The 16,900-nt window shown below is 39.8% G+C and overlaps 1 protein-coding gene across 1 annotated transcript; it reads right to left on the reverse strand.

The window, feature by feature from the left end:
* Positions 1 to 5,185: 5,185 nt before the first annotated feature.
* rab33a (RAB33A, member RAS oncogene family) lies at positions 5,186 to 14,339 on the reverse strand. The gene is made up of 5 exons (XM_030739856.1): positions 14,270 to 14,339; positions 11,211 to 11,748; positions 7,170 to 7,310; positions 5,569 to 5,649; positions 5,186 to 5,483 (listed from the first exon to the last, which is right to left on the reverse strand). Exons 2-5 carry the CDS (start codon positions 11,598 to 11,600, stop codon positions 5,259 to 5,261), a joined length of 837 nt encoding a protein of 278 aa, XP_030595716.1. The 5' UTR covers positions 11,601 to 11,748; positions 14,270 to 14,339; the 3' UTR covers positions 5,186 to 5,258.
* Between the last annotated feature and the right edge of the window lie 2,561 nt (positions 14,340 to 16,900).

The following is a 16,900-nucleotide window of genomic DNA, read 5'->3' on the forward strand; positions in this document are numbered from 1 at the left end:
GCAATGTGACTCATCTGCTTGCTAGCTGGTTGCCTTCTGGTTATATTCCTATGCAAAAGCAAGGTTGCCAACCGCCTCCATCTTGCAGTAACTATGTCGCTATTTGTGCAGGAATTTCTGAATTTCTGTCTCTAATCTCTGAGGGTGCGACTGGACTCTGAATATGAATTTATGTAGATGGCCACAGATTTGCGATTTTTGCTGATCTATGAGAGTTAATCACCATATTATCAAAAACAGATTACATGACGCCATTCAATCACAAATCGACATTTCATCATGGTCTTGATACACCAAAGTCACTTTGAAGGTGGCAACTGAGTGTTCACAGACCTGGTTGCCATCTTTGAAGCAACCATTTCAGAGGCAACAAATTCATTGCCCGCAGTCGCAATATTTTTGTTGGTGCCACAGTCTCCAACCGCTGTTTTCCCAAGTGTATCTGCAAGATTCGTGGAGAATAACTGAACATAACCAACAAAGTTCAGAGTCAAGCAATGCTTCTTCAGCAGTTTTATCAGGAGTCCCTTCATGAGATTGTTACAATAACAATGTTACATATGAAACATATATACAGAAGAATCACACAGTCCAAAACAATCATAAACCAACAGGCAAAAACAATAATCATCTCAAATTTACAGGATCTAACAAAATTACAACACCATAAAATCAAGTAACACCACTCTTAAGGCTTTTGCAAAAGGAATGATTTGATTTTCTGGTTTTTAGTCTGACATTTTTGTAGTATTGATTAGATGGGGCACAGTGCCCCAATGACCCTGAATTTATCCTTACTGAACACCAAGACTGTTTTAGATAATAATGCCAAAATAACTGAATCTGCTTGTATGAAACAACAGGCATGTTATAATTTTTATTGAGGGGAAAGGTTCCGAAAAATTCTTTAAATCAGTGATAATTTAGCCAATAAGGAGCTGGATTGCTAGTATGCACTGCAAATAGCAACCAGCCTTGATCTGAACCAGGAACAGCTGAGTTGTGTTAGCACTGCAAGTACGTAATGCACAAAACCAATACCCTGATACCCTATAGGACTGCAACTACCATTATATTAATCATTAACTGAAGAAAGCTTTGTCCAGCAGGCCACAGTATATTCTGCTGGGACATTCACTGCAATGCTTAACCAATACACATACTTGAAACTTTTAAAGAACTAAAGAAAAACCTAAATTCACTTAAAAAGTAGTTAATTATTTGATTAACTAATAAACCATTTAACCTTGTTTAAATTTGCTATGTTCATGTTGTTCATTGATCACTGCGTGTTCCTAGAATGATGTATGCTACAGTGTATTTGATATTTATTGTTTTCACATACAGACTTTTTCAGATAAACAATAATACCAGACTAGATATCAAAACGCCAAGGCAACCCTTTAAGAGCAAAGATGGGTTATTAAAAATGACACAAATCAACTGCAAAAAAGTACAAATATATTAAAAAACATACTGTCAATACAGAGAAAAGGGAAGGCAAGCATACATTTGCAACTCTCCGACCTGGGAACAATGCACATTTTGCGATTTTAAGTGGTTAAAAAAGAAAATTTGTGTGTTTAGTAATGTTACATTTTCTAGTAAATGACACAAACTGCTGACTAAGTTCATTAACAGTGATATATATTTGGTTTATGATAATGAAAACAACCCAGTTATAGCTTCATTTTCTTTTTCATTCATTTGAAACCATATCAGATGCTGTTTTATTCAGATCTGCTTACAAAAATGCAGGCACATTCTTCTTTTTAACCACGTGTTTTTCTTCTCATTAGTTTCATAAAGTCGTCTCACTTGTCTCACACCGACCAGCCATCTTACGATAACCCGCTGGTGGACAGAACTGTCGATATTAAAAGATAAAAATTTAAAGGGTGAACAATCGATTTTATGTATTATGTGCTGGGATAACTCTCCAGCCATCAATCCTTAACAGAATAAGGGATTTAGAAAATGGATCAATTGATGCTATTCCAGTTTTTGTGTGTAGCTCTGCCCAGCTGTGGTTGAGCCTTCGGTCTGAGTGCCATTTATGGAGATCAAAATTTTAATCCTAATTTTTTTTAAAAAGTCACAGATTTGCCCATACAGTGAGAATGAACAGAGCTCCTCCTGCTATTTTACAGTAATGTCATTTGATAAATTTGTGACAACTCTTACTGATATACAGTACTGTGCAAGAGTACTGTGCACTCCTCATTTCTTTATATGTTGATAGGAAAATGGAAAATAGGTGCAGCAATTTATTGAAACGTGCAAAGAAAAATGGAAATACAGCATATAAGGCAAAAACAGAGTTAGTACAATTCTTACAGAGCTTGAAAGTCAATATTTGGTGTGACCACCTTTATTCTTCAACACAGCCTGAACTCTCTGAGGCAGCTTTTCTCTCATGTCTTTGAGTAGTCTTCAGTTCTCCAGGCTTCATGAAGGACACTCAAAGCTCTTCTTTGGATGTTGGCTGCCTTTTGTTCTGTTATTTCTCAGCATGATCCCACACTGCTTCAGTAATGTTGAGGTCCGGGCTCTGGGGAGGTCAGTCCATGACTATTCCACTGTGTGTTTTTCTATCCAGGTATGATTTTACTGCACTGACAGTGTGTTTGGGATCACTGTCATACTGAAAAATGAAGTTGATGCCAATCAGATGCTTGCGTACATACTGATGACATATTGAACCAAAAATTTTAAATTTGGATTCATCACTCCATCAGACTTGTTGCCACTGTTTTTAAGTCCAGTTCTTGTGTAATCTGACATACTTCAGCTGTTTCTCTCTGTTTCCCTTCCTTAGGAATGGCTTCCTGACAGCCACCTTTTCTGATGAGGCTTCAGAGGGCAGCAGATGGATCAATTGAAGGACCTGCATCAGGTCTTTGGTCTATTCTTCTTATTTCTTAAGGACATAACTTTCAGATATGGTTCATCTGCTGTAAATAGGTTTTTAGGCCTGGCACTTCTTTTTTCCTCTACTTGTCCAGGTTCCTCAAAACTTTTTAAAGACACACTGTACACCATGCTGAGATATGCCAAATTTCCAGCTAACAGCTCCTTGGGAATCACCTTGTTGGTGCAAAAAAAGAAAACTATTTTATACCTGTCAAACTGTGTTATCTTTGGCAGTTTTTTGTAGATTCAGTTAAAGAAATGGGAACAAATAATGTGTTTTTGTGACGGGCTGCTAGTAACAAAGTTCCTAAAGATACAATTTAAAACTGGTTCTTTGCTAACGTCTCTCTTATGTGTAGACACAACACTGGTTCATCTCTTGAGTTAGGTGCCTTTTTTTATGCTTGAATGATTCATAGGTCAGTGTTAAGTGGCTTAACAAACAAAAAAACACATTCCTCTGAAACTGGTCAGGTACAAGGAGTGAAACGAGTGGAAAAAGCAGCCAATGACCAAAGCAAATGACCTTCAGAAAACCCGGAGAACTATCGCGCAAGACCACATTAAAAATTTACAAGAAAGTCCGATTCCTTGGAACAAAAATATAAAGAAATGAGAGGTGGCTCAAGACTTTTGCGCAGTATATGGACAACAGTTAAAGATCACCAAAACACGGTACAGCTCAGGCAGCAGCTCTCCGGATTTACACAGTGTTTGAATTCAGCCTGTGGATGATTTAATTAGGACATCGGGCTGTCAGCTTGGAGGGAACGCCACTCTTAAATGCGCACTGATCTGAATTTTCTATACACGGCATCCAGACATATTAATAGCATCACAGAAGAGTAGGCTACAAGGTAAAACTGCTATATCAAACTGACATACATCACAGTTGGGATATTGGATTTGTGTCTTGTTACACAGATGCTTCATTGCTTAAACACTGAGTTATGTAGAGTGTGTTCCTTCACCCACAACTTACATGGGAGCTTCCTCGGTGTAAAGCAAAGTGCCACTCTGTGTGCTGTAAATATTAAATATGGCTTTCTACAGTGTCTCATGCTGCCACTTTCCATTACCTACACAGGGTTCACAGTTTTCTCTCCTTTATTTTCAGAGACCGGAGGCAGTGACGCTTCATCTAAGGCAACTAGAAGGCCTCTAGCTTGAAAAATACTTATCAGAGATTGTGGAATTGAATAAGAGAGAGTCAGCTGGTTATTTTTAGGACTTGATGTTTCTGCATTTGCATCCAATGGACAAAGCTAGCTTAGGCCACTGGGAAAACATGGAGAGGATACATTTACATCAGAAATGGATGAGAAAGAAGAGCCTTGCCTTCCCTTCTTTGTAGGAGAGTGCATTTCACCTGCATAAGGGTAAGAGGATCTCACAGCTTATAAATCAATAGTAAACACGCTGTCCGCCAACCTATAAATGGCCCGTTTGTAGGAAACATTCTTGCCAAGGTCTTTCTGCAGATCCTGCAGTCTTTTCCCCCTTCTTTTATCCACATTAACTCTGTCTAAGATGTGTATGCTCATCTTTTCCATTCATTTATAAGCTCACAATGATTTTAAAGCCTGCTTTTGAGGGCTTGTGATAGATGGCAGGAGGAAAAAACCGACCAATTCATCTCACAAATAATCCACTTAAGAGGTTGTCAAACATTTGGTTGGCTTGATTGGTTACAATGCTTGAAACATCTAGGCTACTTTTGCCTCAGTGGGTCATTAAAACTAATTTAGAGGCCGCTGTTTAGTGTTTAAGGCAGTAGAAATGGTGCTATCAGAACAAGGGTGGAAATGTGACAGAAAATTAAGTTTTGACAGCAAAAAAATAAATAATAAAATAAGCTCAAATATGTTGTTATGGATAATGGCCTTGGGAAACACCAAGCCAGGGCTGGTTAAGGGGAAAGCTTTGCATCGAGACTCTGTTGCTGACCTCGTAAGAAACTGGATTTACTCAGATTGTGTGTATACTGTCTGTGCAAATAAGTGGAAGAATTTCTAAACTGTACTGTGGTTGAAAAGGCAGCTTCATTTTTTTTTTTTTATGAATTGTTAATAAATGCATCACTTCTCAGTGCTGTTTTCCTTCTTTCAGGAAACAAGGATATTGATGATCTTTCAGTTCTTTGCACAAGCTTTAACCCCCTCTGCCCATCCACCTCTTCTTCAAAACACATTGCTCGTAATGTCAGCTTCAACCACCCCTAATCCTCCTCCTAAACTACAAATTTAAAAGACCCGCCCGCCCGCCCATCGTCTCCTCTTCCTTCTTCAAATGTAGAGTTACTCTCCTCTCTTCCCTTCTATTATGCCTCCCACTCCTCCTTTTCCTCAACAAGGACAATTACTCTTTGTCTCAGTCTCTTGTGTGAGGCGCACTCTCCCGTCCTCTCTCTCCACGTCTCTGTAGAGCAGCGACTTCTGAGCCTTCAGTCGGCAGGCCAGGGACATGAAGATCGAGTCGACGTTCTGACTTTCTCTCGGGTCCTTTGCTGACGTCTCGAACAGCAGCATGTTGTGGGCATCGGCAAACTTCAGCGCTGTGTTGGAGGGCACCTGGGAAAGCACCAGTGATTGGTTGTTTACCGGATGATGAATAAAGCCTTTAATCATGCTGCGAACCTCGGTTGCACACACCAACCTGTATTTGGTCCACAAGGTCACACTTGTTTCCCACCAGGACTCGAGGTACTGATGCAGACACCCGATGGCCATTGCACTCCTGGAACAGGAAGAAGGATACTGCTTTATAAACTTATGGCGCCACAACATCACACACATTCTGCCACACATTATGGTGCCAGAATATGTGTGAAGCCAGCACTCCCTGCAGTCAGTGGAAAGCATTTAGCATGCAAATTTTTGACAGAAACATTGTGCATAAGGGTAACACAATTTGCCACCTTGCAAAATGTCCCTGCTAAACTGTAGTTACCCCACCAGCAAATCTGAAGTCCGCTTTTAGCATGTAGACTTTTAGAACATGCTGATAGAACTACATCAAATTTACAAGGCAGTATTATTTTCATTTTAGGCATTCTGAATTGTTATAGCAGGAAAACAGGATAACTACACATTAACTATGACTCACTTTCACTAAAGAGTCCCAGGAAGCAGTGCCAGTGAGTCACAAAACTAAATAGAGCTGAATACAGCTGTTAATTAGTGTTATTACTTAAACCTGTTTTTGTTTACAACAACATCTCACAATGTCTCCTGTGAAAGAAAGCTATAATTACTGTACTTGTGAACATATTACACTTGTAGTGCTGCCATCCTAATACCACATTCATCTTTAATTGGCTCCAAATACTGCTACCAGTCAAAAGGAGCCAAAGCTGGAGTGTCAGCTCATTTTACTGTGCTTGTTCAGGAATACTAGGTGCCACATTGTCAGTGGGGTAAATAGTGAAAGTTATTATAGCAGTATCAGTGTGGTGTTACACACTGAAATTATTTCAGCCAGTGTGGACAGCACTGGCTGCTATTTGCTGCTTGCCAGTCTGCACCGGCATTTATATAACAGCCAACAAATGAAAACTAAAAAAAGTAAAGAAGGGAGAAACACCCTTCAACCACGTTATGAGCATCAACGTTTCATAGCTTGTCTACCAGAGGGCACACCGTAACTTCCTTTGGAATGCCACAAACAACAACAACCAGCTAATCCAAGCAGAGTTGGACAGAGTGTGAACAAGTAAATAAACAAAAACACATTAGGGAAATCTGTTTGTGTGTCTGAAAGAAAAAAATATTGGCAGACATATCAGAATATTGAATTTTGACATCACCAAATATTGGTATCAGTATCGGTCTTAAAAGTCCTGCACTGGTTGGTTTGATTCTTGTTTTACTTTCTGATTATTGTAGTTGCATTTTTGTTTTACAACCTGTGTTTTGATTCAAGTCCTGATTTTTATTAATGATAGTTTGGTCTTAGGAAAGACTTAGAAAAAGCAGAGAGCTCTGCAGAGAATATGACTGCACGTGATTTGGACGTTTCCTTTGGTTTTTGTTCCCTTTTTGGATTTGGTGAATGACTGACTTTCCATCTTGTGATGGAAACACCACAGTGTTAAACTGTGGATAATGAATAACCTTGGGGAAGGAGGGAATGCTGGAAAATGCTCACAGGGCTTATGGTGCCTGAAGGGGATAATTATATGATGCCTGGAAAACAGCCTCCTCTAGTCTCCACTGATATGTTCATTTTTACAGTGATTTTTACAGTGCAATGCCAACCTCTATCCAAGTCTGTAGGTTGCGGAAGGAAGCCATCTTGGTAACATCATACACAAAGACCACAGCGTGGACGTTACGGTAGTAGTGTTCCACCATGGATTTACGGAAGCGCTCCTGGCCTGCTGTGTCCCACACCTGCACCTGTACAGACAGACCAGTTAAGTTTATATGCAATTTGCAGATGCAGCTGGTCATTACAGATGGAGATAGCACTGACAAAAATGAAAAAGATAAATGGTGATCTCTTAGAACATAATAGTCACGTCAGCAGGAAACAGTGCAAAAATATTCCCGGCTATAAGGTCTCAGTAGAGGATGTATCAACAGCACAGTGCGTTTTTCTGCTTGATCATTAGCAGCAGCTTCAGGCAGTGTCTATATTATATATCTTAAAATAAACTCACATTGCAGGTTAGAAATAACTGGCAGCCTCTGGGCTTTTTAAAAAAAATGGAAACACATTAGTGCCAGAAACTGCAGTTCATCAAAATGAACATTTCAGGCTGGGTCCAAAAGTGTGTCAAGACTAGACTCCCATGTTTAAATATCCAGCAGAAATAAACATAATTACTGCCTAGTACAAAATATAGCTTTGTTCTCTTTAGCCCATTTCCTTATCCACGATAACTACAGTGGAATCTTAAAGACTTCAACTTCAACTGTATTACCGTTTAAATATGACCAAAGATAAATATACATATATACTATCCATAATTGCCACTCGAATAATACTTAATCAAGTGGCAATTCTTCTGAGTTGGGAAAATGAAGCCAATGTGGAAGTGACTAAAATGCTGCATTCTATCTAAAGGCCACCAGATGGCAGCAGCTGTGGTTGTAAAAAGACTTCTGGACCTATAGAAGTCTATGGGGAAAACATCTTTCTGTCTTGACCTCTGACCTCTCTTTCCTGAAGTGTTTATGGGCTCAGTCCCTTAATTGTGTCATGATTGTGTCTGAATAAGAGATAAAGTGTGTTTTATAAATCTTCATCATACCATTGCTTCAAAATGGAAGATTATGTGGTGTGAATCCACACGCTTGTTGGCTGATGAGCTGTCAGTCACAAGTTGCTAGCCAATGAGTGTGTGATTTCACAGTAAGACCCACTCTTCCTTCTCACATTGGGTTTTTTTGTTTTTTTTTTGCAACCAACATAGCAATAGCGTAAATGCTCAAGGTTTCAAAATTGGACTTTGAGTGAAGTCACGGTAGCTACATCCATCTTTTACACTGCCTATAATTGTATTTAAAGACACTCCAAGGAGTCACCTGTTTAATTTTTCCAATAAGTATTATCTGTTTTAAACTCTGGCCAAGCTAGCTAGCCAGCATTAGCTAGCATTAACTGAAAACTGAAACTTCATCCAAATATGGTTAAAAAATATCAGTGGCCAATATGCCAAATTTGAGGCTTCAATATAGAATTCATCAAACCATTAAGTGACGGCATGGCTACGTTCATCATTAATGTTTTCAAACAAAAATAAAGCATTCAAGCTGGCAGCCAATTTAACAGAGCAGCTAAAGAGCAGCTTTGGCCCCCAGCACTGTACTATACCACTGCTTCATAAAATAATTACCAGACTGTGATGCCAGATTTAACCTTATTACACAGCTGTAGAGCACCTGGAGCTGCTCTACAGCTGTGTTTGTTTTAACTGCATGGTGATGGTTTAAAATTAACCATCAGGACAAAGAAGAGGTCAGAAATTATTTTTCTTCTGTGTGATCAGTAGCACTTTGTATATGAACAGGGATTTCTCCCAACACTTAGTCCAGGCCTGCAGTGTAAAAAGGGCCAGACAATTATCTGCTATTACCATTTGAGAGGACTAGTGCTGCTACTCATCATTAGCTGAATGCTGCAGCAACACCAACCATAACATCAAAGCTCAGTGTTTGAAACATGCAAATTGATGTTATGAAAATGATTATAAGACATATCGAATTATGTATGCATTCAGAGGGAATTTCCATCTATTATAAATAAGTGACAGAGTGAGTAAAATCTAAACAAAGTGTTGTCAAAAGCTATGAAACATTTATTCAAGATGTCTCATGCACACATGAGAATAACTGTCTTGATTTTGACACCTCAGTCTACTTTTCTTTTTATAGGCCTGTGCATTGTTGTAAACATGCATGTTACTTATAATTACCTTCCAGAGGACTGGAAGGGAAAGGCGGGAAAGACGGAAGGGAAAGACGGTTAAATCCCTCTATACTTAATCTAACTTTGGAGTGAATTTTAATCATATATTAATCCTCTTATATCAAAGGTGTGAGTGAAATTTTGACTTGTGTTGATATAGAGTTGTATGACAGCATTTTTTCCCACTGCTCCAGAGTGGCCTAGTTTTTACTTTAATAATGGAAGAGTTCACTTTTACATAAAAATGCAGGATTTCAGCTTCATATCTCGGTTCCGGTGCTGAAGGCAAACTTGTGGGGCTCACTGACGGGCAAATCCTCTTTGGAGCAGAGTGAGAATTCTTCTTTAAGTTAAATGTTGGCAGCATCCTGACTTTGAATTGCCCTGAATTATCCAGTGGGATTACCAGTTAAATAGCAAAATGAATGATAATTTGACCAGTTGACCAAAACAATAGATAGGCCTTCCTTGATTGCTCTTTAAGTATATTAAGAAAACACAAATACATCTTTAGGGAGGGTGAAGACAATATCTGCTATTACAGCTGCTCGAGCAAATAGGTTTAATTACCTAAAGATGATTAATCTTTATTTAATGTCCCATTTCCATTCCCATTCCACCATCATTAACCAGCTTACAAAGCAGCAACAAAGCCAGAAGAAAGCAGATATTTTCACATTCTCACAACAATCATCGTACATTGTGGCAGGTGTTTTTGGGCAACGTTTCAATGATTCAGGCACACTGACCTAATACTACGTAATGCGACTGTGCGAGTGTGTTTGTGAGTCAGCGCTGGGGGCACCTGGAGTATGCAGACAGACTGATCTACTGAGGGAAAGAAGGGAGGGGAGCACATAAAGGTTACGCTCACTGACACAGCGGCTCTAATCTGCCCGACCTGCCAAGGTGTGTGAATTACACATCAGAGGAAGAAATCACAATTAAAAAAAGGAAGTCACAGACCAGCCAGATGAATGAGTAAGCAAATTAGTAACCCTCCACATATAGGCAAGGCCTAAAATCTTTGACCTGTTATTTGTCACGATACACGAGCCGGCCTGTTATTACACCGTGGTCTGATGCTGTGTTCGTTATGTCTGCCAAGACGCATTGCTCCAAAAATGAGCTTCAAAGTCATTAAATTTTAATTTCACAATCAGGGTAGCGTTACAGTATGGCCTACATTCATAATGGCTGTTGTATTTACTTTATGACTATTAAAACAGTCCGGCTAAGGGGCTTACTTCACACATTGTACCAACACTGGAATGTGTGGGTGTCTATTTGTGATGAATTAACAGATTAAGTGTTAACAATTTTATGTCAATTGGACGCAGCGACCCTGCAGAGCTGCTTTGTATTCCCCACGCAAATGAACGACACGAGACTGCTGGAGGTGGATGGATGCCTATTTACACATTTTGCAGCACCACAGTCTGTTATTTTATTTTATTTTTTTCAGCTAGAGTTTTGACAGTCTCATCCTAAGTGTCAGAGACTTTAAGAAATTTTGTATTCATAGTCAGATTTGTAAAAACACATGAATTTCTGTTCATGTTTCAAACTAGAAATCCACAAAAAGCCTTCTGAGCCATACAATAGAATTCATTACAGGCTACCTTTATCTTCCTGTGGCCTGTTGTTGACTACAAAGCCTGTGCTGGCAGGATTTCTTCAGCATATACTATAAATATGTTTTGAAATGATAAATATCTCCAGAGATATTCTAAAACGTTGCCTATTGTTTGAGAGTGTGAGGACAAAATGAAAGAACAGGCCCCCCTGTGTCATCCACTGGCAGCTGATCAGCAGAGAGAAGAGGAGGGGGGTGGGAGTGAGGGAGCATCACTGTTCAGCATCCAGCTCTCTCTGCTGCCTTTTACCTTGATAGTCTCCCCTTCGATCTCCACCACCTTCTCCCTGAAATCCACGCCGATGGTAGCCTCGGTCTTATCGGGGAAGCTGCCCCCCGTGAAGCGGAAGGTGAGGCAGGTCTTCCCCACGTTGGAGTCTCCGATGACGATGATCTTAAAGATCCGCGTCTGGATGCTCAGCTCCAGGGAGGAGGTGCTCAGATCCACGGAGGATGTGATGCTCGGGGCGGCATCGTTGCTGCTGCTGGCTCGGCTCCGGCTGGCTCTGTGTAAATCCATGGATGATGTCAGGATAGTGACATTGTCGTCCGCTCGGTGTTTTCGAGCCATCCCTCTTCCACAACCACCTCCTCCGCCGCCCGGAGCTCGGGTCTCCTCCTCCGGGCTATCGTTGGTCATTATACCGGAGGAGGCGATGCGGAAATCAGGGTGCGTGCGTCGAGAGGAGGATTGATAGACGTGAGAAGGGAGGGGAAAGGAGAAAAGAAGGAGGAGACCTGAGATGCAACAATCCCGACGATGCTCTCTTTCAGCAGCTGACCGGGGCCTTAAAGGGAGAAGCATTAAAACAATGAAATCAGGAAAGAGCCATTCAGATTCACAACACCTTCAGAGGCACACCCATTCACATTCACACCTGCAGTCAATTTAGAATCACCCGTCTAGCTAACACGCTTGTCTTTGGACTGTGAGAGGAAGCGGGGGTACTCGAGACCCATGCGGGAACATGCAGACTCCATGCAGGGGTCCAGCCGGCCCTTCTTGCTGTGTTAACCTCTGCACCACTCTGCAGTCCTCCTAATGTCAGTTTTTTTTGTGGGGCAATAATTTTGCCTTTTGACGCATATGTTTTGCTTTTTATACATTTGGATAGGATTTTTAATACAGGGGTAAAAGAGTACTTCCACCACCTTTGCATACTAGTGCTCCCCACTGGCCAACTGAAGTACTACAAAATAATCAAAATACTCAATAAAAACCTACAGGTCATTAGAAACACTAATGAGGGTCACAGTAAAGCTACCGACTTTACAGAATAAGTGTCATATCATTATGTAATTATACTGTAATCACATTGTAACATGATGTAAATTACATCAGAGCATCACAGCTTTGTTAGGGGCAGTAGTTCATCCCACCTTTACATTCCCATTCTGTTTATTATTGTAGTCCAGGAGCAGAACTCTCTGTAAGCTTGTTTTTCATATGAATTACTTGACAGCTAGATTCCACATAATATAAAAATTACAGTGCAAAATATGATGCAGTACATAAATACATACAATGTCTTTGTATAATTCAAGCATCTCCTTTCAGGGTGTAACAGAGAGAGAAAGTGAAAGAGATTTTCTCACCCTGTCTGTCGTCACATGAGCTCATCGACTAGTCACGACTGTCACATTCCATAAACCAACATGTTCGTAATGCAAAGGATTGCAGCGTTCCCAGATTCCAGGCATGATTTAAGTGAACAAGAAGAAAGTGCAATAAAGGGAACAACCCTTTCAAGTTGATATCAGATTTTCAGAGTGTAACTTACTTGCAGTGAAACAACTTAGTGCTCATTAAGGCTGTCACAATATCAGATTGTCACGAAGCATCACACACTCTATTTCATGTTAACACAACCTTAGTCCATCTCTGCACTAGTGTTCATTCTCTATAGAAAATTTGAATAACAATAACCATAATTTTACTGTCAGAATTTTCTCTACTCTTTGTGTTTTTTTCTGTTTTGGAAAATGTATGACCACCAAAATGCAAGCGAAATGTACAACGACAACTATGATAGCTATGGTTATACAGTAGCTCATGAAAATCAGAAATCCAGTACCTCAAATTATTAAAATTTTTAATTTCAAATTTGAGTAAATAACTATTCAGACAGTTTAAATACCGTGTATCTCATAGTCTACCTCAGTACGTGCAACCACAATCATGGGGAAGACAAATGTCCAGATGGTGACAACTGATACCCTCCACAAGCAGGCAGCCACAGAAGGTCATTGTTGAAAAGGCTGGCTGTTTGCAGACTGCTGTATTGAAGCATACAATGGAAAGTTGACTGGAAGGGGAAAATGTGGTAGGAAAAGGTGCACAAGCAACAGGGATGATCGCAGCTTTGAGAAGATTGTCAAGAAAAGCTGATTTGAGAACTTTGAAGAGCTTCACAAGGAATGGACATGAGGCTGGTGTCAGTTCATCAGGAGCCACCGTCCACAGGTGTCTTCAGCAACAGGGGCACAACTATTACATTCCCAATATAAAACCACTCTTGGAGCAGAGACACCAGAAGCATCTTTGCAGGGAAAAAGTAGAAAACAGTAACTGAACTGTTGTTCAGTGGTCCAAAGTCCTCTTTTCAGAAGAAAATTAATGTTGCATTTCATTTGGAAATCAAGGTCTTAGAGTCTGGAGTGGAGAAGCACAGAGTCCACAGAGTGTTTGAGTTGGGGTGCCATGTCATCTGCTGGTGTTGGTCCACTGTGTTTAATCAAGTCCAAAGTCAATGCAGCGATCTTCCAGATTTTAAAGCACTTCATGCTTCCATCTGTTGACAAGCTTTATCAGGAAGCCAATCTCCTTTTCCAGCAGCACTCAGCTGCAGCCCAGAGAGCCAAAGCTACTACCAAATGGAGGTACTTTTCAGAGTTGGAAATCTCTATAAGTAATTTTTTGATTGATCATCTGATCATGAGATACTGGATTTCTGATGTTTATTTACATATTTCACTTTATACATAACGAACAGAGAATATTTGAAAGGTTTGCAATTATGAACTTGTTTATGTTTTTAGATGCTCTGGTGTTAGTCTGGACCAAAGTTGTAGAGAAACAATCTTGCCATTCTTTCAGCCACACTGCTGGCACAGCTAAAGAACACACAGGATAAGATAGTTTTCCTGATCTCCAGTGTCATTATTCCCATGCATCCCTTGATTACACTGTCAATGATGCAAATTCCATGAAATAATTTTTTTTGTTATAAGGCATAACAAAAAGCTGATGCATAAATACTGATGCTTTGAAAAGAAATATGAGGACGATACAGAATCTGTTTCACTCACCGTCTGAAATAATGCTGGACAAGAAGGAGCTGCAGCGTGTTCGAGCTCCTGTGCTTCCATTTTGACTCACCCCAGCAGAAGCAGAAGCCAAGAAACACGCAGCCTTGTTCGCATGCGCGCACACCCGCTGTGTGTTGATATCAGACTGAAACGCAGACAGAATTACCAAACACTTGTCCTGTTTTCACTCTCTAAGTCAATGTCTTTCTTGCACACACAAACAGGCGTGACACTCTCTAGTTGAACAGCCCTTTGAGACACAGACGCAGTCTCTTCCTCTCAGACGTGCACATTCTCTCTTTCTCAAAGAGACAAACATAATCACTTTCTTACACACACACACACACACGTACGCGCAAAAAAAAAAAAAAAATCACTCCCAGTGTCAAACAATCCCAACGCTTCTGTCTGACAAAGCTCCCTTCATCCTCAGAATAAGGCCTGTTTGTCTGAAAGCGATGCTCAGTGGGACATTCACATTCTGGTGAGCCCAATTCAACAGTGAAATATAGCCCACATTTGCATAGATACACACATTTGGATACATGCATACAAACTAAATGACAATTTCATATATAGTTATGATATCCCATACATTTCTTCTCATTATTACTCAGTCTAAGTTGTTTTCCTCTACCGAGATTGATCAGAGTGTTTCAGTTTGTCCTTTCTCACTTAAGCTTCATGAGGAATTAAAAAAGATAAGAAGGGAAAAAGAGAGAAGGAAAATTCAGCGTTCAGCAGCTTTAAAATCTCAGTATCAGTTCTTACTTCTGTGGCATTAAACTTATTTCATACTTCAAGCGTTCTTACAGGATAATCTTGCCTTATATGTGTCTGTGTCTTTTATGGGGGAGGAAAGATTAAAGTGGGTGGCAGCCAGCCTTAGCTACCATCATTTCTTTTTTACCAGCATCAGCCCTCCATGTCCTCAAACTTTGTCCTGTCTCTCATAATCAACCCTACTACAGAGCCTTAAACACATAGTCAGAAATATGAATTATTTGCATACAAATAAACTGCGTATAGAGGGAGAAGATTCCAAACAATCTGCATGTGGGACAGAGTCCCTTTGGGTATACAGGACAGGTAGGTTCCAGCCTCCCAGTGAGCCTGAACAGGATAAGTGGAAGAGAATGGATGGATGGATGGCAACCTTCCCAGCTCCTTAAGTGAATACAACGAATGTGAAAGGAAGCTAAAGTTTAGTCTTATGTGAAACCTTCCTAATCCTTGCCTTTCTATCCTTAAAACTGTTATTTCCCTGTTGTCTAGAAATGATTTGGGTGTTTCTGGAATATATTCATCAAAAGCGTCAGTCTGACTGTGCTGACTTTCAAAAACTAAAGCCAATCAAAATGCGGGATGGGGCATTAAGGGATAATAATTCTGTGCTGAGCGACACCTGATGACCCCTAATTATGTAACAGCTCACAATAAACTATTTAGTACATGGGGTTATTTATTTAATATTACCAGTTCCTGTATGAAGAGAGAGTAATGGCTCAGTCACACTAGATCCTCCTTGTGTGGAGGTTGCTCAGTAATTGCGCTGCATTTTCTTGCATTCAGAAACCACTTGCAAGTAGTTGTGGTGATCACCTGGTCCCAAAGAGGATGAGCGTGCAACACCTTCAACCTGTGGGTGACCACTTTTGATCGCAAGGTGATTGCACAGGTTGCATTTAGGTTTTATGCTTGATTGAGAAAATATCACAACCTGTACCACAAAAACAAAAATATCAGTAGATAGTCTAATCCCAATAGAACAAAATCCTGGAGTTTCCAGATGGCACTTTCATAGCAACTGAGAAAATAATTTTGGTGAATATGTGCATATTTTATTTTTGAGAACTACTCTACTTACTGTTTCACCTTGGAGCGGTGATATAATTCAGGTTAAGTTTGAAATATATTAAGATGTCCCAGAAAGTTGATTCTGTTCATCTGGATGCAGCATTTTCAGTGGAAGATTCATTTGGTCACTCATTAAACTGGCTTCAGTCTGGGATTTTCATACTTGGATGATTGAGCATGCATCAAGACATACTAATACATACATGTTAAAATGCAACAATGTAGCAAATTTGTATATATATATTACAATTCTTGCAGCATTCATTCAGACAGTCAGCATACAAATTGCCTCATCTCTGCTTACTTCTAGCAGTTGTTGCATTAGGGTTAGTTTCTTGCATCAGACTAACTATTGCGCCATGTGGACAAAACAGCTTGGCCTCGCAAGACTGCTCACGTGAAATGGCCTCTTTTTCATTACTCTTGATTGTTTTGCTCTATTTAGATGGAACTAAAATCAATATATATGTTCAAGCTTTGTACCATAAAACTTTTTTTTAGATTCCTGAGCAAAAAAATATTTTAAAAATCTGATCATTTGAGACAGGATGACCTCAAAACTGAAAAATATGCATGTATTTAACATAATTATTTTCTGAGTTATATTTAGAGTACCATCTGGAAACTCCAGGATTTTGTTCCATTTGGATAGAACAATTTACTGATATTTTTGTTTTTGTGGTGCAATCTGTCATATTTGCTCAATCCAGCATGAAAGTTGAATGAAAAAAACATTTACTTCATTTTTGTGACTAAGAATTTGTTAAAAAGTAT

Source organism: Archocentrus centrarchus, chromosome 10 (assembly GCF_007364275.1).
Source record: "Archocentrus centrarchus isolate MPI-CPG fArcCen1 chromosome 10, fArcCen1, whole genome shotgun sequence".
NCBI classification, from domain to species: Eukaryota; Metazoa; Chordata; class Actinopteri; order Cichliformes; family Cichlidae; genus Archocentrus; species Archocentrus centrarchus.

Bases quoted from the DNA above. Each gene is read 5' to 3' on its own strand.
- rab33a (XM_030739856.1), bottom strand. From the start codon at position 11,600: ATGACCAACGATAGCCCGGAGGAGGAGACCCGAGCTCCGGGCGGCGGA. The intron at 7,311-11,210 runs GTAAAAGGCAGC...CTGTCTGTACAG, and splicing joins TCGAAGGGGAGACTATCAAG to GTGCAGGTGTGGGACACAGC. The intron at 5,484-5,568 runs GTTGGTGTGTGC...GTGCTTTCCCAG, and splicing joins ACCTTGTGGACCAAATACAG to GTGCCCTCCAACACAGCGCT.